This window comes from Indicator indicator, chromosome 13, assembly GCF_027791375.1.
Source record: "Indicator indicator isolate 239-I01 chromosome 13, UM_Iind_1.1, whole genome shotgun sequence".
Taxonomy (NCBI): domain Eukaryota; kingdom Metazoa; phylum Chordata; class Aves; order Piciformes; family Indicatoridae; genus Indicator; species Indicator indicator.
In genome coordinates this window covers 13806642-13828954 of record NC_072022.1, presented here as the reverse complement: position 1 = coordinate 13828954, position 22313 = coordinate 13806642, and the positions used below count along the sequence as shown (strand labels likewise).

Sequence of the window (22313 nt, the reverse complement as noted above, 5' to 3'; positions counted from 1 at the left end):
TACTAGTATGTAGTTCAGTAATTACTTTTGAAGAGAAAAAGACAGGGATGATTAAAAAGGTCACATCCTAATGAAAAAGCCTTATTCTCTGGCATAAAGGAAGTGGTTAAAATAAATCAAATATTCTCTTAGTCTGCAAGCACTCAATGCTAGCTGGGTATAGAAGAAAAAGAGAAGCTTGAGTTTCAAAGATGTATCTAACTTTGGGAAAAGAAAAAGGGGGCTATTATGCAAATACACTCCTGCTCGCACTAGTACCTACTACCTTATTTATATCAATCTGATCATAGTGTCCGAATCATCCTTAACCCACACCATCAAACAGCTGAGCCCTACCGGTTTTCATCTGCTTTTAGCTGGAAGTTACAGCATTTTCTGGCAGTGCTGGTGTCAAAACCATTACCAGAACCAATAGTTCTTTTCTTATTTTCATCAAGCAAGAAGCATGGTGGAATGTCTTTGGGTACCTCTAAGGGAAGAAAAGGCAGTTGTACAAAATGAATATCAGATCTTGCAGGAAGAGTGAGCTGTCTTGCCAGCGGTCTCTGTACGCTTGTTTGGATAAGGAACCGATAACACCTAGCAAAGAGGAACCTGGTTCTTTGATAACTGTCACCAACTGAGAAGTGAGCAGCAGAGAGTTTCATTCTTCTTTCAGTGAACACCATGAACTTAGATTTCAGCTTAAAACAACTAGAATTCATACTCTCCACCTGTAGCACTGGGTCTTGGGCATTCCAATGTGAAGCAAACTACCTAATTTCATGAAATACTGAACTCAGGAGTTATGAGGTGAAAACACCTTCAACTGATTAGAAACTAACCTTTTGTCTCAGGCGTAGCCAGCAGAGTTTAATAGACACCATCTGTTGTTGCAGCAAGCTTCTACAGAGTTTATAACAACATCTTTTGAAATACCTTTAATGTAGTTTGTCAGATTTACCACAATCTCTACTGTTTCATCATTCTTGAAATAAGTGTTTTGGATAACTTGGAAGTTGGTGTGACTTAGGAAACTGTGATAATAGGAAAGGACCTAGAAATACTTTATGGGAATGAAAACTTAATATAGAAATATTTAACTATAGAGATATAGCCAAGAATGCTGTTATTTGAAATAACATTTTTATTAGACTGGAAATTACTAAATTCCAAAATTCTGAAGGATTAAATCACTTAAAATTAATTCAAATCTAATTTAGTATGACAAGATTTCCTATTGCAGAATCACAGAATGGTAGGGGTTGGAAGGAACCTCTGAAGATCATCTAGTGCAACCCCCATGCTATAGCAGGAACACCTGCTAGAAAACTTAACAGGAACGCCTCCAGATGGATTTGGAATGCCTTCAGAGAAAGAGACTCCACAACCTCTCCAGGCAGCCTGGTTCAGTGCTCTGCCACCCTCAAAGTGGAGAAATTTTTTTTTATGTTCACATGGAACTTCTGTGTTCCAGTTTATGTCCATGCCCTTTATCCTGCCATTGGTCACTTCGCTCTTGAGACCTTTAAGATCATTGCATCCAACCATTATCTAACTGTACCAAGTCTGGTCCTAAACCATGTTCCTCAGGACCAGATGTAGTGCAGTTATTGGACTATCTTTCCAACCAATCATTACTGAATTAACTTCTAAAAGATGTCATTGATTCTGTTAATACAGAAAAGGAAATACATGCTGGTCAGTTCCTGGTAAAGGGGTGGAATTTAAAGTCATGGTTAGCAAAGGAATCGTAAGAGATTCAAATTGTCTTGAATTCTTTGTATGAGTTATGATGAGTTCTCAAGATTTGTTAGCAATGTAAATATTTTTTTTTCTGGAGGCTCAGCATCAGGACAGCAAGTTTGTAGTTGATGCAGAAGTTTGACTTACTGGTGTTGTATGCAGAATGTCACTTCTCCCTTATAAAGTCTTGACTGACTGTATTTTTTGTCAATTCGTAACTGAATCCATGGCTGAGAGTTTAATTTATGATCTGTACATTTGCAGTTATTTAGACTTCAATCAAGGACTTTGGGATTTTTTGTCAGGGTTTTGATAGTGGGGTTTTTTGTTTGTTTTGGTTTACTTATATTTTGTGGGGGGAGAGTACACTTGGGCTCTAAATACTTCAAACATTGTATGTCCTGTCTCTGTGGTCTGCTTGTAGCTGCTCACAGGATGTTGCAGACAGGAGAGATACCAGCCAGGTCCATTCCAGCAAGTCTCTACCTCTCTGCTCTGCGCTGGTGAGACCACACCTGGAATACTGCATCCAGTTTTGGGCTCCCCAGTTGAAGAAAGACAGAGAACTGCTGGAGAGAATCCAATGGAGAGTCACAAGGGTGATTAGGGCACTTTAGCATCTCCCCTATGAAAGACAGACTGAGATCCCTGGAGAAGAGAAGACTGAGAGGGGATCTGATCAATGTCTATCAATATCTGAGGGGTGGCTGTCAAATGGAGGGGGGCAGGCTCTTTTCAGTGGTTCACAGTGATAATACAAGGAACAACGGGTTCAAGCTTGAACATAGAAGATTTCACCTTGCAAACCATTTTGTCTAATAATGAATATTTTCACTCAAATTTGTTTTATATAATTCTTTGGGTTTTTTTTTCTTGTTTCCATAGCAGTTTTATCAGTGGGATTATACTTCAGTTTTGTACTGTGTGGAAAAATCACTTCGTTTTGCACTTTGATGGTTGACTGGCTACTTCCCTGGGATTTTTTTTTTTTTTTTTGGAAACATAACAAACTGTTCCATGTTAGATCTTCTCTGTCCCACTTGGAACTTTGTAGAGGCTTCTCATAACCCTCTCTTTCCACCACTCTTTTTAATTTCATTCCAGTTACTATTTTATATTAAAATGCATCAATTAGGATCAAAGAGTGAGGCTACATCGATATGATGTTTATGACCTAATCTTGGACTGCTTGGTTCTTACCTGCTGACTCAGCTGTGACAGCCAACTTCTACCCTAAGTTTCTGAGATATTTCTGTTGAGATGAGGCCTTGATGTAAACAGTTTGCAGATAAGGGCCAGCAACTGGGTTCAGAAGTTCACATGGTGTTATCAAAGTCATAACTGCTGCATGTGCTGCTTTTAGGATGGTTTGTAACAACTGTCCACTTAATTTGCTATATTAGTTTATTGCTCTGCTTGACTGATACTTTCACTTTGGTGACTTTGTAGTGCTACTTTGCATATTATGTTATAATGCCATCATTATTTCTTTTCCTCCCCTTAACTGGAGTATAACATTGGATTTAGTTTTGACAGTGCTGTTGTGTGTGAATGGTAGCTTAGTAAACCTAACTCAGTAAGCACAGAGGTGTGTAATACACTTCAGGGAGAAAAATAGAGGTTGGGGAAGCGAGAATTTTAATGCATTCAGAGTGAGTAAGTTAATTTTCTCTGCTGTGTACTAGAGTATTATCAGTCTAGTACACTATAATGTAATGCTCATTAGCATAGGACACTATTTTGATTATAAAGTGGCATACAATATTAATAGTTGAGCTTACTTGCATTGGCTTTGCTCAACTTAGGGCAGGTAATAAAATCAAGAGCAATACTCTGGGCCAGTACTGAGCTGTGAAGACAAGTTAGAGATAAACTGCAAGGGCTTAGATTTTTGTTGAACAGGCATGGCTGAATGCACAGATGGATATCCCCTAGCATTTTTTCAGGGAAATACAGAGAGTTGATTTTTACTTAGTGGCTAATGTTTTCCTAGTGGTCTGAAGGAAGACTAGGACTAAAGCTGCTCTTGGGGCAAGACAAGTATCTGCATCCCCTTGTAGTGTTCCTCTCTGCCTGCCTGTGTTGTGCAAAGCTTGTGGTTCATTCTGATGAGAAACAGGGAAAGACATTGCACAGTTGTGAGAACTGCATTTGACCCGCAGGTATTTTTAAACTTCTATGGCATGCAAATAGCGTAAGGTGGCAGGCATTTTGGCAATGGGAACTCCTCTCTGCATTTCTTTTCAGTTCTTATCAGGCTGTATAATAGCATAAAAGTGTTGACTATCCTGGGGAAAAAATTAATTACATGCATGAGATCTCTTTAATAGGGAAAATTCAGGGAGAAGGGGAAACCGAAACATCTGTAATGGTGAAACAAACAATGTAGAGGTGGTAAACTTGTGTCTTCAAATGCAGCAAAGTACAAAGCAAAAGGAAGAAAATACAGATTCTGAAAATTCCAAGACAGCCAAATTCAGTATTCTCATTTCATCTGATGTACGACTGCTTTAAGCTGCTGCACTATTACAGAGCCCCAGGATATCCTGTTGAGCAGGACCATCAATTAAAAATGTAACTCAGTTTTTGAATATTCTCCTCAAGCAGCTGATGCATAGTGTAACAGCCTTTACTGGTTTTGTTATGGACTTCAAGAAAAATTTCATGTGGGAAGGACACCAAAGCAATTACTAGAGAGCGTCTGTGTTGACATGGAGTTACAGTCTCTGCCACTTCTCAGAAGACATGTTCTCCAGACCCTTCACCAGCTGCTTTGCCCTTCTCTGCTTCAGCACCTCAATGTCTTTATTGCAGTGAGAGCTCAAAACTGAACCCACTACTCAAGGTGTGGCCTCACCAGTGCTGAGTACAACAGGACAATCACTTCCCAGCCAGGATATTTTTGGCCTTCTTGGCCACCAGGACACACTGCTTGATATATATACAGAGCCATTTTTTAATTTGATCAAAACACACCATTTCAAGTAATTCTGATAGTGAAATTTGTAAGGAGAAGGATCCATACACAATCTGAGAGGAGATAGTAAATAAGAATTTGAGCCAGATTAAATCTGCTTGACTTGTAATGTTCCTCTCTGTTTTAATGTGTTCCTTTTTCCTGATTGGTACTTGATTATTTTTTTCCCTTGAGTCCACTATCTTTGTGTTAGTTAGTGTACTCAAAGTGTTCATTTCCTCTTGTATTTCAGGCATTATTCATTACTATTTGTCTCTCAGCACTCTTTTCAGTACTTGCAGCTTTATCACTTATGTACGGTTTTCGTTTTTTTTAGTATCAGTAAGTTTATACATTTTGCTATCAAATAAATACTCTTTAGTGAATCCTAGACATCCAGTGTTGAGAAACAAATTCCATGTTCAGTTTTCTCAGTTTTCTGCTCCTTTTTCCACATTCTCACTTCTGTTTGTCTTGTCAACACTTGTGATTTGTATGTGTTCCATCAGTTTCTCAGTTCTGAGGTGACAGTTCCCTCTTGCATTATGTTTTTAACAAGCATATCCAGACTTTTACTGATTTTGTCTCTAGTTTGTGTTCCCTTGTATTGGCTTCCCATGCCAAAACATGTTGAGCAACTCTTCATTGTGTTGTGTTAACTTCACTTTTAATATGGTACTTCCTCTTATTCTTCCATAGTAGCCAAGTTCCAACCAAAAAAAGAGAAAAAAACAAAACCAGTTTCCCTCAAGGGCTTTTTTCTTTATGGTTTCATCTAGTTTTACTTTGCCAAGCCTTTATAAATAAAGATCCTTTCTGTGCTCTGTTAATGGCACAGAGTCATTGTTACAGAGAGCTTTTGAGACAACAGGTAACATTTTCTGTGGCATGCCCTGTGGGGAGGTTTTTTCAGATAACATATTACATGTTTAAACCATAGCCATTACTGATTTCCTGCTCCTCCTCTTCAAATTGCTTAATGACCAGGCTCAGAGTACTTAAAAGATTTCTTAAAGTTCATGGTGTGGAACCTTGAAGTTCTTAATGTTACAGAATAGATACATATTTGCAGTAAAGACAAGCAGGACTAGCCTATGCCCTCTTCCTTACTTCTCCAGTAAGGAAGGGCTAATTCCAGTTTTCCCCATCAGATTTGGTTTAAGCAAGTAGTTAAAAGTTTATGAAGCAGCATCCTCAGAGACAGAAGCACACAGCAGCCGAATTTTCTTCTTCCAGAGTAATGTATAAAGCATAGAAACTTTCCAGGCGGATGTTGGCTTTCACTTAATGAGGGAACTGAAGTCTTCTGGATGTAAGCTGTTTCCAAGACACTTCCTAGTCTCGAGTCTCATTTGATGACTCACATCAGCTTTCACCAAATTGGCTGTTAAAAGTTCTTCAGCTTTCTGCTACAGCTTTGTAGCACTTACAAAGTGTCTATTTTACTGTTGTAGTTTAACATGTCTGGTTTTTTTCCATCAAATAATACAGGAAGATACCAGTTGGTGTTTGTCTGGTGTCTCTCAGATTGGTGACTGGGGAATTCTGAAAAGTAAGGGTTCACTCTGGGAAGGAAAACTGGAGCTATTTTGGTCTATTTGGTGGTGCCATTGTTAATAAGATTTGGCACTGTGAAGACTCTGCAAATGTAGATGCTGCTTTTCTGCCTGAGCCTTTCCTTCCACATACTGGAATAGAAAACAGTTCAAGTAAAATTGTAGAGGATGTGTGGAAGTGTATTTCTTCAGGGCCATGTTTCAAAATATCCCATACAGTCAACAGTAGCTTCCTTGAGATAAGTAAAGCAAGACCAGTTGTCTCAAGGGACAAGAGGCAGGTGATTGAGAAGCAGAGTCTGGTGGACTTTCAAGGAGGACTCACTTTTTTGGACAATGAGTTCTGTCAGACCTTTGGCAACCCCCAGGTGTGGCACAGCCCACAGAAAGGCCTGGCCTGTTGTGTTAAGGGAAAAGTGCTGGAAAGGACCCTCATTCTTTCCTTTTTTTGTTGCCTTTTTTTTTTCCTTATAAGATGCTATTTTTTTGATGAGTCTAGAGCCTGCCACATAATTTGAAGATCTCTATATACTTCTATTTTTTGTCATACTATTTTTTTTAGGACTTCTCTTTCATCTTCCTGACTTTGTTACTTTGGAAGAGAATCACTGAGAAATAGGGTAGAAATAAGAGTCACCATCCCTGGAGAAATATGTAAACATGGCACTTTGAAACAGGGTTTAGTGGGCATGGTGGTGTTGGGTTGATGGTTGGACTTATCTTAGAGGTATTTTCCAACCAAAACAATTCTATGATTCTGTAAATTAATCTGGGAACCATTTCTAATTGAAGAGGCAGAAAGTTTCATACATGTGTAAACCCCAAGAATATATTGGTGTCAGTGCTTTCTCTCTCCCCATGAGTGTAAGTGTTCTCCTTCCACACAGACTTCTCATCCAGCCAGAGGGAATTGAGGCAGGGCAGGGCACAATGCAGCTGTTGGATGACTGCACTTATGGATGCTTCCAAGCGCAAAAACATTAAGATATGGCCAGGAGCGAAGTGCTGCATTTGAGGTAGCAGAGACTCCTGAGGTTTTCAGTGATGTTCATGTCATTTTACTGTTGTTCAGGTTTGGAGTTGTCTGTACAAATATTAGATTGTCTGTACAAATACTAGATTAGTGGTGTTGGTTATTAATTATTTGGCTTCAGTTAGTGGTGTTAAAATCAGGAGGAAAAACAGCTTAGAGTTTCCAAAAGCACATACTGTAGAGCCGTATCAAACCTGTATTACCTGCCTTAAACTCAGAGCAAGGAAGTTTCCTTCATCAACATTGTATGACTTGAACACACGAAGGGTACTCATTTTTGATGAACTAAATTATGTAGCTAACTTCTGTTTCTGCCAGTAGCTTGTGGACTTAGCCTACTTTTTACCCAAAGAGTATAATTTCCATTTTATCAATGTTATTACTGTGAAATCCTTTGGCAGCTTTAATTCTAGCTCCTCTAAATAATCCTGTCACTAGCAAGCTTTATCTGCTTCATTGTTATCTTTCTTTCAAACGATTTCTATCTGCTATTGGGTATATTCCCATCAGCACCAATGCTTAGAAAGATCTATTGATAGGTTTGTTTCATGCTGAAAGCTGACCACTTTTGCTATCTTTGCTTTCCTGTCTTTTGATATGAGAACTTTATTACTGTGTATCAACTTCTTCAAGAACTGAGGGAGATTGTGATAGGATTTTGAAAATGTGAGGTTCAAAAGAGAAGGGATAAAATCACCTGTGTTTATTCTGTGAGATTGAAACTGTCTGAGTTAGTGTAAGGACATAGTGCCTCATTGATTGCCCACTGCCAGTGGTTTAGATTTCAAGAGTCCATTTATTAGTGATTTGTTTTCATTAGTAGTGTTTAAATGATTGTGGGCTATTACAGCTGGAGTACCACTTAGCTCTATAGGAGCTTCCTCTCCTATAGAAATAACAGAATTGCCATATGCAGGAGGCTGCTGGAGTGTAGTATTTGGTGTGATGGTGCTCCCTGATTTCCAGTGGTGTTTAGTACCTTCTCTTTCATAGAATCATTTTGGTTGGAGAAGATCTTTTAAGATCGAGTCCAACCAGTATCTAACTCTACCAAGACTGGTGCTAAGCCTTGTCCCTCAGCACCATGTCTCTGAGCTCTTTTATATATCTTCAGGGAAAGAGATTCAGCCTCCTCCCAGGGGAGCCTGTTCCAGCCTTTGACAACCCTTTCAATGAAAAAGTTTTAATACCCAACCTAAACATCCCCTGATACAACTTGAGGCCATTTCTTCTTATCCTGTCTCTTGTTACTAGTGACATGTCCCGAAGTGCCAAGTCTGGGTTTTTTTTAACACCTCCAGGGATGGTGATTCTACTACTTACCTGGGCAGCCCATTTCAATGCCTGATCACTCTTTCAGTAAAGAAATTGTTCCTAAAACAGGGGGTTGGAACAGCTCTGCTATGAGGACAGGCTGAGGGAGCTGGGGTTGTTCAGCCTGGAGAAGAGGAGGCTTTGGTGGGACCTAATAGCAGCCTTCCAGTACCTGAAGGGGGCCTACAGGAAGGATGTAGAGAGTCTGTTTATAAGGGCTTGTGGTGACAGGATGAGGGGCAATGGTTTCAAACAAGAAAAGGGCAGATTTAGATTGGATATCAGGAAGAAGTTCTTCCCTATGAAGGTGGTGGAACACTGGAACAGGTTGCCCAGGGAAATGGCTGAGGCCTCTTCCTTGGAGATAGTCAAGGTAAGGCTCGATGAAGCCCTCTAAGCATGGGCTAGTTGGGGATGTCCCTGCTAACTGCGGGTGGGTCAGACTGGATGACCTTTGGAGGTCTCTTCCAGCCTTGGACCATTCTATGATTCAGTCTTTGATTCTAATATCCAATTGAAAACTTTCCTAGTGCAATTTGAGGCTATTTCCTCTTGTCCTGTCACTTGTTACTATGAAGAAGAGACCAATACCCACCTTACTCCAGCCTCCTTTGAGGTAGTTGCAGAGAGTGAAAACATCTCCTCTCAGCCTCCTTCTCTCCAGACTAAACAACCCCAGTTCCCTCATCTGTTCTTCATAAGCTCTGTTCTCCAGTCCCGTCACCAGCTTTGTCGCACACCTGTGGACACACTCTAGCACCTCAATGTCCTTTTTGTAGTGAGGGCCCCGAAACTGAACTCGGTGCTCAAGATGTGGTCTCACCAGTGCTGAGTAGAGGGGGACAATCATTTCCCTACTCCTGCTGGTCACACTGTTCCTGATCCAGGCCAGGATGCTGTTGACCTTCTTGGCCACCTGAGCACATGTTAGCTTATATTCAGCTGGCTGTCAATCAACATCCCCAAGTCTTTCTCTGCTGGGCAGCTTTCCAGCCACTCTGCCCCAAGCCTGAAGTTTTTGTGGGGTTATTGTGTCTGAGTAGGAAAGGAAATAATGGGACAACTTGGATCTGAAGAGTACCCTGCTTATTAAAGCTTGGTTGTTATTCCAACTTGAGAGCTTACACATCTCACAAAGTTCTCAGAGACTTTTTCTATTTTTTCAGGGCCTTTGTATTCTAGCCTGTTGGTCTTCTCACTGTAAATACATGTTTTAAAGACACTGAGTCTGTGGTATATCTCCTGAAAATACTATGTTGTGAATCACAGAGTGGTGGGAGTTTGAAGGGACATCTGAATATCATCTAGTCCAACCCAGCTGCAGGATGACCATATTTTGTACAGAGGGGTTTGTTTGTTTTTTTTCATTTGGTTGGAATTTTTGAGTGTATTCATCTGATTATAAAATCAGAGGTCCTTTTACTCTTTAATTGAAATAATGTCATGTCCTCTGTATAGTTTTTTTCTTTTCACTTAAAAATGCTAGGTTGGGTGACATGATTAATCATTGGCAAATTAAATTGATGCCTGTCTTAGCTGAAAGTTAAACTGGAATTTTGTCATTAAGGAAATCTATTTAAGTGTCAGCAAGAAGACTTTAAAATACAATGTGTGTGAATAAGTTTGAACTAAGAATTTAGTACTGAGGTACAATAAGCTTCTCAAGTTGTAAATGGACTAAGACAAGTCATCTTCACTAAATAGAATGAGGCCTTCATGATAAAGGGAAAACTCAGTTTAGAAAGGGATTGAAGACTAGTAACAAGATGAGAAGGACAGAGAATACATGCCCCATCTTCAGTTGTATTTGTAAAAAAAAAAAAACTATTATAAGGATTCACTGTAACGTGTTAGGGTTTAGCTTTTCACTGATCATAAAAACTATGAAATTGAACAATGTTGACCCCTGTAGTATTGAAATGCTGTGATGACACCATAAAATGTATTGTGAGCAGAGTCTTTGTAGTATATTTACAGCATGTGAAATTAGTTTCCTACAAAAACAATCAAGATTGTGTTTTGGTCATGAGAGGGAAAGGTGGTGCTGGAAAAGCAGTCAGACCAAAGTTGTTACCTGCTGCCAGATGAGTAGGAATGCTGATTTTGCTTGACATGACTTCCAATGAACTTTTTCATGTGGATGAACGAATGAGACATAACAGTGAACTGGAAAGTTATGTCATAAAAGGTAAAAAGCCTTTTGTGACTGAGGGGAAACTGTGGTCTTTAGCCCTCTGTTTGCAACCTCTCCCCTTAGCCAGTTCAGTCAGCAAGGTCCACACGTCTGTAGCACAGTGTGTACCACTTGTCTGATAGTAACATGGAGAGTGTAGGCATCCAGCATGAGCCATCAGCTTTCTCTGAGCACTGTTAATGCCTCTGCAAAAGTGCTGAATTTATGAGGCAGTGCTTAAAGCATTCACCTCCAGAAATAGAATCCTTGAGGGAAATTGTTCAAGGAGAAATTATGCTTGACTGTGAAGTAACCTGCAGGAGGTCATCTAAGTAACACCTGAACTACTAAGTAATGGTGACCACAGTATAATTGCATTCCATATTCTCAGGGAGAGAAGTTATGAAGAACCACAGCAGAAGTATAGAAAGATGAAGGGTGATTTGAACTGAGTAAAGTCTATTAACAGCGAATTTTAGTTAAGGTGTTTTCACTTTTCATATGTTTTCACTGATCATATGGAAGGTATTCAAGGTTATTAACAGAAGTCAGAAATATATAAGAATAAAATTAGAGTCAGGGCTATACAAAATAAAATTATAAGGGTCAAGAGGTTATTTTTTTGAAAAGGGTTATATAACAGAGAGTTCAGCTCTGGGGAAAGTCCTGGTGGACAGCAGGCTGACCGTGAGCTAAAAATGTGCCCTTGTGGACAAGAAGGCAAATGACATCCTGGGGTGTGTTGAGGAAAGTGTGGCCTGCAGGAGGGAGGTTCTCTTTCCCCTCTGTGCTGCCCTTGTGACGCTTCATCTGAAGTTCTGGGCTCCCTACTTCAACAGAGGCAAGAAACTGGAATCCAGTGGAGGCCACAAAGTTGAGGGGACTGGAACATCTACGTTACAAGGAAAGAATGAGAAAGCTGGAGCTTTTTAGCCTGGAGAACATGAGACTGAGAAGGAATCTTATCAATGCTGATCAATATCTAAAGGGCGAGTGTCAATAGGATGGAGCCAGATTCTTCTCAATGAGGTCCAGTAATAGGACAAAGGGCAATGGACACAGTCTGGAGCACAGGAGGTTCTATGTGAACATAAAGAATTTTTTTTTTCCTTTTGAAAGTGCCAGAGCACTGGAGCAGGCTGCCCAGGGAGGTTGTGGAGTCTCCTTCTCTGAAGAGATTCCAAACCTGCATGACCGTGTTCCTTTGTATGATTGTCTCTGGGTGATCCTGTTCTAGCAGGGGGTTGGACTAGATGATCTGTAGAGGTCCCTTCCAGATGCTACCGTGCTGTGATGCTGTGTAATGAGAAGAGCACAGATAACAGCGTGCAGTGAGAGAAAGAGGTATCCATGCAGCTGAGGTGGTTTCTAAGAGAGCATTCCACTGTTTAGTACTCTGAGACATACTGGGAAACTTTCATTTATTCAAAACATCTCTCGCTGTTAGGGGAAATATTAAAATACAACTGCATTTACAGATAATTCATTGATAAAACAGGTCTCAACTGTCAGATGGTATCATTTTCTTGTTTTATGTTAATATGTTGCATTACTAATTGCTTGTTAATAATAGGAAAATTACCATGCACAAACTGAAGTTGCTGTTGTTAGAACTGAGGCTCTCAGTGTTATTCAGCATGAAATGGATAAGTAAATATTATTTTATGAAGAAGCAAAACCAATTCAAGAAATCAATATTTCATCTGTGGTGTAAAACTCCCCCCCTACTAAGATAGCGAGGATTGATGTGCTATAACTGTGTTGGAATTTTTTGAACTGCCTGTGTTTGTAGTGATTGTTTTTCATGGAATGGAATATCAGAATTAAAATGTTCACATAATATTTCATGTACTTAAATTATCATCATTTATAGTATAGGGCCTAATAGTATTAGCTCTTAAGCTTCTTCTGTTTTGGTTTGAAGTTTTGGAGCCATGCAGTTGATCATTAATCCAATTGAACTCACTTTTTGTAATGTTAATGTAATCTGGATGGATTTTGTAGCTCTGCAGTTTGCTTATTTTTTTGCATTTCCTCTGTTAATGAAAGATTGTGAAGTGGCAAAAAGAAGATTGTGCATTAACAACAACAAGTTCTCTATGATTGACTTGGGTTACATGGTTGGGTATTTGGACAATGTCAGTTGCAAAGGCAGTAATGTTTAAAAGTATGTTTGTTTATACTGACTGATTTGAAGATCAAAGAATTTTGTTTTTTGTCATTGTTCTTACATTTTCAAATTTCGTAGCTTTGTTCAATTTTCACTGAGAAGTTAAGTAGCTTTGCTGTTCAGGTAACAGCAGAGGATGACTTAATCCATATGAAGGAATAACACAGGTGCAGTTGCTGCTTCTGTTCCTGACCTGGCTCATGACTTGGCTGAGCCCTTTTGAAAATAGCACTATGGGATGATGCTCTGCTAGCTCAGCTCTGCAGGTGCTGTAGCTGCACTAACACAGTGCTGTGTACAATCCATAAGCTCCACTCATTCTGCGCTAAGGAGTTTGAAAACCACCCCTGTGTCTCTGCATAGAAATTGTGGTGTATCTGCAATCCAGGGGACTCAACAGTGGACAAGTACTAGTAGTGGCTGTGGAACTGAAAGTTGGTCTTCATTTTATTTTGCACATAAAATTAAAAAAACTTGGCAACTGCAGACATGACCCAAATCCTACATGGCTATCACTTCTGTATCACACACACTCAGTTGTACGAAGACAAGACAGACAGTTTTACTAGTCCTAGTCTGATAGTGCTTTAAAGGACAGAGGATTTTTTGAAGCACTTCTTTAAGAAAGTCTTGTTCAGTGCATTGCTGTGGTTGTTACATTCTATACTCTTTCATGTGTGTTACTGAGCTGTCAGTTTAGCAGCAACTTTGATACAGCAAAAAATGGATTGTGTTAATTTCTTTTTTTCCTTTATTATGTTACAGGTACTGTAAGAATTGAAATGTTCAGGAACATGCAAAATGCAGAAATCATAAGGAAAATGACAGAAGAATTTGACGAGGTATAGTATACCAGTAGGTCTTTAAACATTGTGAAATACATTACAATAATGTATTTCTTGCTCATTGCAATGAGCAAGAAACCAGTTGATAATTAATGTCTTGGTGTGAAAATTTGCTTTGACAAGCAAAGCAGTGATTTAAACTGTTGGGTGAGGAATAACGAGCTAGCATCAGCTTTAGGAAAGAATAATGGAAACCAACAAGTAATTAAATAATTGGGAGATGTAATTATAGTTGCTTATCTTGAAAAGTTGGTGTTGTGGATTGAGTAGGCCCTGGATGCTGAAGTAGCCAGTTTAAAGACATAAGGATACTGTCGCACAAAAGCACAGAGTAAGCTCCTGTCTAGTCCTGTCAAGAGAGCCCAGCCAGCTATGACTCTGCAAGAAGTCTTTACTGGAAGAGTGGTCAGGCATTGGAACAGGCTGCCTGCACAGGGAGGTGGTGGAGTCACCATCCCTGGAGGTGATAAAAAACTGTAGACATGGCATTTCAGGACATGGTTTAGTGGGCATGGTGGTTTGGCTTGGCAGCAGGACTTGATGATCTTCCAAGTCTTTTCCAAACTTAATGATTCTGTGATTGAAATGGGTGTGGTTTGGTTAAATTTGAAATACGCAGGTTTTTGCTGCAGGGGAATATGAAGTTTAGGTAAAAAATCAGCTCTTTTGCACTTATATTGCTAGCTTTACATGGTTCAGTCTGGATGATAAGATCTCTGGGTGAGAGATCAGCAGTGCTTGTTCTTCACAAAACTACAGAATAAGTATGTACAGATGCATTTAACTTTGATTCTACTGACTTCTTATCTTGGGAGAGAGGTTGAGGCTGGAGCCTTGATCTTTTGGATAATCTAGAGTTGTTTTATATATCATGTGACCAGGGAGATTATATTTAATTGGTTTCACTAAAGGGGAAAGAATTTGCTAATAATGGGGGGGAATGAACTCACTGAAATGCAGTGTTGCTTGAATTGAGAATAGTAAGAGCAGACTCAGATAGGAGTTAAGTGTTAAATGAACTGAGTGTGCACATAGAATCACAAAAAGTTTTGGGTTGGAAAGGACCCAAAAAATTATCATGTTCCAATACCCCTACATGTGTGGGGAAACCTTCCTCTAGACCTCGTTGCTCAAGGCTTCATCCAACTTGGCCTTGAACAAGTGGGGTCATCCACAACCACCTTGGGCAACCTGTTCTGATGTCTTGCCACCCTCACTATAAAGAATTTCTTCCTAACGTCCAGTCTAAATCTTCCCTCTTCCAACCTAATGTCATTCCCTATCACTAGTACTCTTATTACAAACCATTGTAAAAAGTTTCTCCCCAGCATTCTTGTAAGCCCCCTTCAGGTCTGAAATGGAGGATTAGAAGTGAGAAACATCAATGTGTGTAGTCATCTCAGTTTCCACCATTGCTTTCTTCATGCTCTCATCATCAAATATCATCTTAATAGGGTCTTGGATTGACTTAGCAAGTTTTGATTTTGTTGTGGCACCTACTGTCACTTTCCTGACATCTTCTTCATCCTGTCCATAATCTACATGCCTACTCCAATCTTGCAATAATCTTTGGAAGATAGGATGTATGAAACTGTATGGAGCATGTGAATCTGTAGTAAAATTTCAATTTCTTCTATTAGAAGGCAAGTTTTACCACACTGGAAAGGGTAAATTTACAAGATTTTAAACAGACCAGTATTGACTTTCTGATAAGATCTCAAGTGTAAACAGAGATCTTATCTGTAAAAGCAGAGTTTATGGGGAGGGGGCATTCAGCTGATTAGAATATTAACCTGGAGTTGAAGTGGAGATGGAAAATAACACAAACCTTTAATCACACAAGCCTATTTTTTTAACTCTTGACCTTAAATATTTTGAGAAATTCCTTTCTCATCCTTTTCCCCAACTTCCTAACCTAGGATACAAGAAAAAGAATTGATTCTTGGTGCATATCTTTAACTATACAGAGCTAATATTGCAAGTCTAGACAGTTACAATGGAGTCTTGGAAAAAGTATTTTCATGCCAACAGGCTACTTTGTTGAAGGTTCATGTATTGCTTTTATTTCTTACTCTCTGTTAGCTTCAAGGAAGAAGATAGTGTTTAGCTTAGAAACTTAGGTGATGGTAGCTACATCAAAATAAATTAAATGGAGGGACTTCTAATACTTTATATTTTCATTTTCTTGTTCTTCAGGACAGTGGCGATTATCCGCTTACCATGCCTGGGCCACAGTGGAAGAAGTTTCGGTCAAACTTCTGCGAGTTCATTGGAGTGCTCATTCGACAGTGTCAATACAGCATCATTTATGATGAATACATGATGGACACAGTGATCTCTCTTCTGACTGGTTTGTCAGACTCCCAGGTCAGGGCTTTCAGGCACACCAGTACATTAGCTGGTAAGTTAGACAGTGCAGAGAGGAAGCTTTCTTCCCCCACCCCCCAAAGGAGTTGCTATTATTTAGCTGTTTTGAGAATTACCCCTACTTTTGACTGAGGTGGAATTTGACCACCACTGAGAATTCTTGCAAGCTTGATCAAAACCAAGTGTCATATATAGTATAACTATGCATAAAATACACTCTGTTTGAAAAGGAGTATGCTTAGACATCTAATCTCAGAGATTCCTTTTGGAACCAGGAACCTCCAGGGAGTCCTGTGAATCAAGTGTCTTGTTTTGTTATTAGTTGTTCATTTGTTGTATAGAATGTTTTCATAATTTTCTATTTTATTCTAAGTGAATGTCAAGAAAATTGTATTATTAAAGAATTTAAGTCCACCAAAAAAGAAAACTTCTGTCTTCAGTCTTGAGAAGCATGAAGTTTGGAAGCACTGGGCCATAGTTATATGTCCCACTATCCCACCTCCAGCCATACTGCACCTTGCAACACATCTGCCTATATGTAAAAAAACCACTGCATGTATCAGTAGATGGTAACAGACTTTTCTAGAGTGTTTCATCAGACCTGTATGAGATGTTTCCCATGAGATGGGTGAATTTCTCCCCAGAAGTAACTATTCTGCAATTTCAAAGCAGTATGAAGGTGGCTAGTTTGAGTGTAGGTGTCTAAAGCTGGTTATGTCAGGTGATATCTTTTTGCTCATCTGTGTCCTAAAATACATCTTGTAGGAAGATTCTTGTCCCTAAACTGTTCCTAGATCATACCAAGTATTTAAAGCCTTTATAGGAGGTAATTGGCATAATTGAAATATTTCTTTTGCCAATATTTGCTACAGATTTATCTACTCTTTCCATAATCAGCCTCTTAAAATTTTATTCAGATTTCCAGGTGTAATACTCAGTGTTCAACAAATTCAATCAGAATTTGTTTAAAATTTCATCTCTTGCTGTGAATCTAAGAGGCAGCTTTCCAATGATACTGAGAAACCAACTCCAGATTTGATTTAGAGTTTGATTTTTAAAGTTGAAAACCAAACCCTTTTAGCTCACAGTGGAAGCCTGTGCCCTTGCATTCTTCACCTAACTCAGTAACAAGATGGTAAAAACATGAATTACGCAGACCTGAGTTTCCAAGTTTGCTTTGCCTTTACATGTTCACTGTTCAAAGGTGAACGCTATTAGAGCTGCAGTGAACTATCTCCTGGAAATCTGTGCCTGTTATTTAAACTGAGATGGAAACTCTATTCCTTTCCAGCTGATACTATCTTCAATTCCAGATGATTTTGATTTGCTGTTTGCTTACATTGTGGTTGCTTGTTTCATAGGAGAGAAATCATGGAGTGAAGTATGCACTCTGGTCTCTTCTTGATTAGTTCATCCTGTTTGGAAAGTATGAGTGGCTTGGTTGAGAAGAGAGGAAATGGGACTATATATTAGAGGTGTTCTATAAGAACAGCATTATGTGGAAGAAATAGGTGCCATTGTTTGGAGTGGATTGTGGAGATAGCCATGTCAAACAAGGATAAAGCCAAGGTTCATCACAACTAGCTTTGGTTATTTAAGCCACTGCTTGCTTCTTGCATTAGATATACATGTCTAGCACTTAGATTAGGAATAGGAGCTGCCCAAGAGCTCCAATATTCCAATGATAATATATATCATTTATTTCTTTGTTTGTTTAACAGGCTTGAGAGCTTTGTTTTGATTCTACTAATTTCCTTCAAACTTATTTTTGCACATTTAATTCTATTGCTGTCCTGCAGGGCAGGGGTCAGCACAGTGCCACAGAGCTCAGTCTTCATAAAGTTTCTGAAAATTTACTTGTAGCATTTTCTTTATTCTTGCAAGGAGTGGTTTGCAGGTCTTTGTTTTCAATTTTCCTCTGTGCTAGCCAATTTGAATCAGAAATGATACACTGCAGCAGGAAACTTCAGACAAAAATGACATGTATCCTTCTAAAGTTACCCGCTTTGAACAGCAACATGAGACAAAGTTACCATGCAATTAGCTTCACATCTCCATTTGTGTAGTTGCTTTTCTGACTTTGAAGGCAACACTGCATATTTAGCAGGAGATGTGATAGCTTGTTACCTTATTTTGCTGTTTGTTCAGGATTGTAGAATGTGATGTGCCACAAAACGTGGAAAAGACCGTTATTAATGTTTTTGTAAGTGTAAATTAAGATAGAAAATTTTATACCTGATAAATACTGTATCCAGCATGTGTGAAAATGCATATAAAGGGATATGTAAAGTTATAGTGGTTTATTTATGCAACTATACACTTACCTTCAGAACAGTATCAGAAGTACTTTCCGAGAAACAATGCTGTGCTCCCCTATAATTGAGTATGGGTTAAGAGCTGTCCTATGGGAGGCATCTGTAATAAGGATTCATAGTAGGGAAATGTATGTAATTCTACACTGATTGCTTTTACAGTGTACACTGATTCTGCAGATTCACACACTTGCCCACTAACCTTAGGCACTCAGAACTTCATAATATTCCGGAGAAGATGGCAAAGAGCATTTCCTGGAGCTCAGTGCAACATATGTACTCTCTTTTCTAATCTTAAATCAACCGAGTGGCCTCAGTATTTCTTGGGTGGCTTTGTGTCAGGGTCAAGTTGGTTATTTTCTGTCAGCATGGATCTGCTGAGGCAATGTTTTTTTTTACTCTGACTACAGGTAAAGAGTCATATTATGTCTTCTGCCTTTGCAGCTATGAAGCTTATGACTGCTCTTGTGAATGTTGCCTTAAACCTGAGCATTCATCAGGATAATACACAGAGGCAGTACGAAGCTGAGAGAAACAAAATGATTGGCAAAAGAGCTAATGAAAGATTGGAGCTGCTGCTTCAGAAAAGAAAAGAGGCAAGTGAAAAGATGAATTTTGGGGTTTTTCCTGGTTTATGTGCATTCCGTCCAGCAGAAAGTGCAGGGTGGTTTGCTTTAAGTACTGTAGGGAGAAACAAGAGATAAGTTCTGCAGTCATGTTTGTGTCATCTCAAGCGTATTACTTGGGCTATGGTCTTCAGTTTTGTGTTAGCACATTCTGCTGAGTTTGTGTGCTGTTCTGCACACACAGGGTAATATCTGCTCTCAGGCTTGTGCATTTGACCAGGCAGGGAGGAAATTAGTCTTAAGTCGTTAAGTAGTAACTATTTTGGTTGTAAAAATGATTTTGAGAAGAGGCTCACATGTAGTCCCTCACTGCAATGCCCCTTTCTCCCTTGCATCACTGAAATTATTCTGTAGTGTCTCATTAGTACTTCTTTTTGTAGCCTCTTTCAAGAAACACTGGAATGGGGGCTATAGCACCTGGTCTCAGGGAGAAGAAGCTAGGGAGACATTAAAGTCGCTTTTAGTAAGTACCAATCTGACATTAGGTGAGCAAAATCATTAGAAGGTTGCTGTAATCATCCTAAACTAAAGTATTACATCCCAGGAAATTCCGTTTTAGAGTTGTACTTAAATATGACAATTAGAAAATGAATAGGCAATACACTCAAACAGCCATAGTCTGGGAAGCTGCCATGTCAGACTCATAAGACTGATTGAAAAGTTGAAGTATTTATGACTTAGATTTAAATTTATTATTTTTGGTGTATTAGTTTTGAATATATTTTTTTCACCACTGTTTTACACTGTGGCAAATTAAAGATGTCTGAGAACTTTACTTTGTATGCATCTTGAATTCTTTTAGGTATAACTTTGACTAAAATTCCTTGACCAGTCTTTGTCTGAGGATAATTATTATTATGTATTTGTGGTTTTATTTTGCTCCTATGATCCACATTACAATTTTATTTGGCTTTCATAACTCTTGAAAATCATGCATTAAGTTACAAATCAAGAAGAATCTCTGCCGAAACTACAAGAAACATTTTAAATATTAAATTCAATGTCATCCTTAAAGCATTTTAAAAAGCAGAATTGCTTTGTCAAAATAGCTGAAGCACAGATTCTGTTCCATATTTCTTGATTGTTGCTTTGGATTTCCAGAGAAGGACAAAGCTACTGATGACACTGAAAAACTAAACTAAGTTGGGTTTAGTATCTCTGTGTCTATGAACATCCTCTCTGCTCATTCTTTCAGCTGTTCTTTTTGACGTCTTTTTGAGCTGCAGTGTATAATTGCTCTGGGGAGACTGAAGCCATGATGCCCAGGCTAGCACAGGGCTGTAAAACTGAATGAGCATTTGGCAAACCTGAAGTTTTGCTATGTATATTCAGTCTCTCTCCTGTTACTACTCACTGAAACTAATCTAAAATGTTGCATGGGGTAAGCCAGAGGGGAACAGTGGTGGTTGAGTATGTCCTCAAATGCATGATGGTAAGCCCAGCAGAGGGCCTAGTGTAGAAGAGGTTTATGAGGTTTGGATAACCTAACTACTCCATAAGAATTCCCAGTGTAATGCTATATGATCCCTGGGTTTAAATATGCTGAATTTGCAACAGGATTCTTAGTTGTTTCTTTTGATGTAGTGCCAGCATAAGCAACCCTCATAGGCACATACACAGATATGTGTTTATCTTCATGAAGATCTATAGGGACAGTTTGCAAGCCAAGTGTAGCAGATTAATCTGAAGCAGAAGAGAAGAAACAGTCTCTCTGAAGTCTTTCATTCTCATACTGTCTTCCACATACCTCATGTGAAAGCAGTGTGTGAAGGTCTAGTCTTGTCAATGAGAACTGGATGGTTTATGTAACAATATGCCATAAAACAGGAGGTTTTAGTTGCTGTCAGTAGTAATCCAAATTTTGTGTTCATTGTCCATGTCTTCTTGAGCTTCTCAAAATGCTTTCAGAGTCAAGAAGAGAATATTGTCCTTACTTTTACTTACCTCTAAGGAGGAACATGTTAGATTACTTTTGCATTGTTAAAAGCAGGAATCCTGAGACACAAATGCTCTCTTAAGATGCCTGAATTTCAGCAGTGAAATTCAAGTACCTGACCTAGAGAAGCTGAAAGTGTAAAAAGCAATTAAAGTTTGGGAGAAAATTAATATTTTTGTAAAAATTGTTAATTCATTACTGAAATTAAGATACAATTGAGAACTGTATCTTTTAAGTGTTAGCACACAATAGGGTTCTCCAAAGCACCTACTGAATCTCTGGTTGTCCTTCTAAACCAGGTCTGCCCCAGCACCTAGGTGCCTATATGGGCTCTATAGCTCATAACTTAGGAAGTTATAGCAAGCTTTAAATTCCCAGTAGAAAAAAGGGATGAAGTCATCCATGCTGTACCCTCATCTATGCCACTTAGTCTTGTACAGCGCTGCTCAAGTTCTTACATTCAAGGATGTGTCAAAGTACGTTTTCTTCAATATTTTAGCCTTCTCATGACTCTTGAAGTTCAGATTCTTCTACCTATCCCCTGTGGTGTGTTTTTCTATTAATGATTCATAGCCAGAGTTCTCCAGGAGCTACCCCTTTCCCTTTGAGGGTCTCATTAATTTTTCAGAAGGCCTCCTGAGGCTTCTGGGTTCCTTCCTATCCTCATTTTCCTCCACAGTGCTAGGCTGTCTCTAGCACCGTGTCTCTGTGGATGTTTTACCTGCCTATGTCCTGTGTAGTCAACAAGCTGAGGTGTGATTCATGCTCCATTTTGAGTTAGGTATATTTGAAGCATTTAGGACAACAGGTTGCACCAGAGGAGGTTTAGATTGCATATTAGGAAAAACGTCTTTACTGAAAGAGTGGTCAGGCCTTGGAACAGGCTGCTCAGGGAAGTGGTGGAGTAACTGTCCCTGGAGGTGTTTAAAAACCAGGTAGACATGGCACCAAAACAATTCTATTATTTAGGCCATGGATGCTGGAATAGTGTTCTTTTTGTCAAGCCATGTCTAAATATGCTTGAGTGCCAACCCTTGATGTGCAACCAACTATTTGCTTTGTACATAATCCCTTTTACTATGAAATTAATTTCTTTGGCAAGTGTGTGACAATAAATTTAGTCAAGAACCCTCAATGCCTCCCCTATGCAAAATGGAGATAGCACCTTCTTGCTTTTTTTGGAAACTGGCAGACTTCATGACCTGAATTTTGCAAGCTACTTTAGATCTTAACTGGAAGATACTGCAGAAATATTTATAAACACAGCTTAGAATATATAAACCCCTAGGTGAAAGTGATT

At 39.1% G+C, this 22313-nt stretch overlaps 1 protein-coding gene across 1 annotated transcript in view; it reads left to right on the top strand.

Annotated features, from left to right (window-relative positions):
* The window catches only part of STAG1 (stromal antigen 1), a 137411-nt gene that overhangs the window by 38081 nt on the left and 77017 nt on the right, over positions 1–22313 (top strand). Inside the window, exons 5-7 of the mRNA XM_054386236.1 lie at positions 13693–13769; positions 15969–16173; positions 18896–19047. Of these exons, the coding sequence (XP_054242211.1) occupies positions 13693–13769; positions 15969–16173; positions 18896–19047 (434 nt within the window). The remainder of the gene's footprint in view (positions 1–13692; positions 13770–15968; positions 16174–18895; positions 19048–22313) is intronic.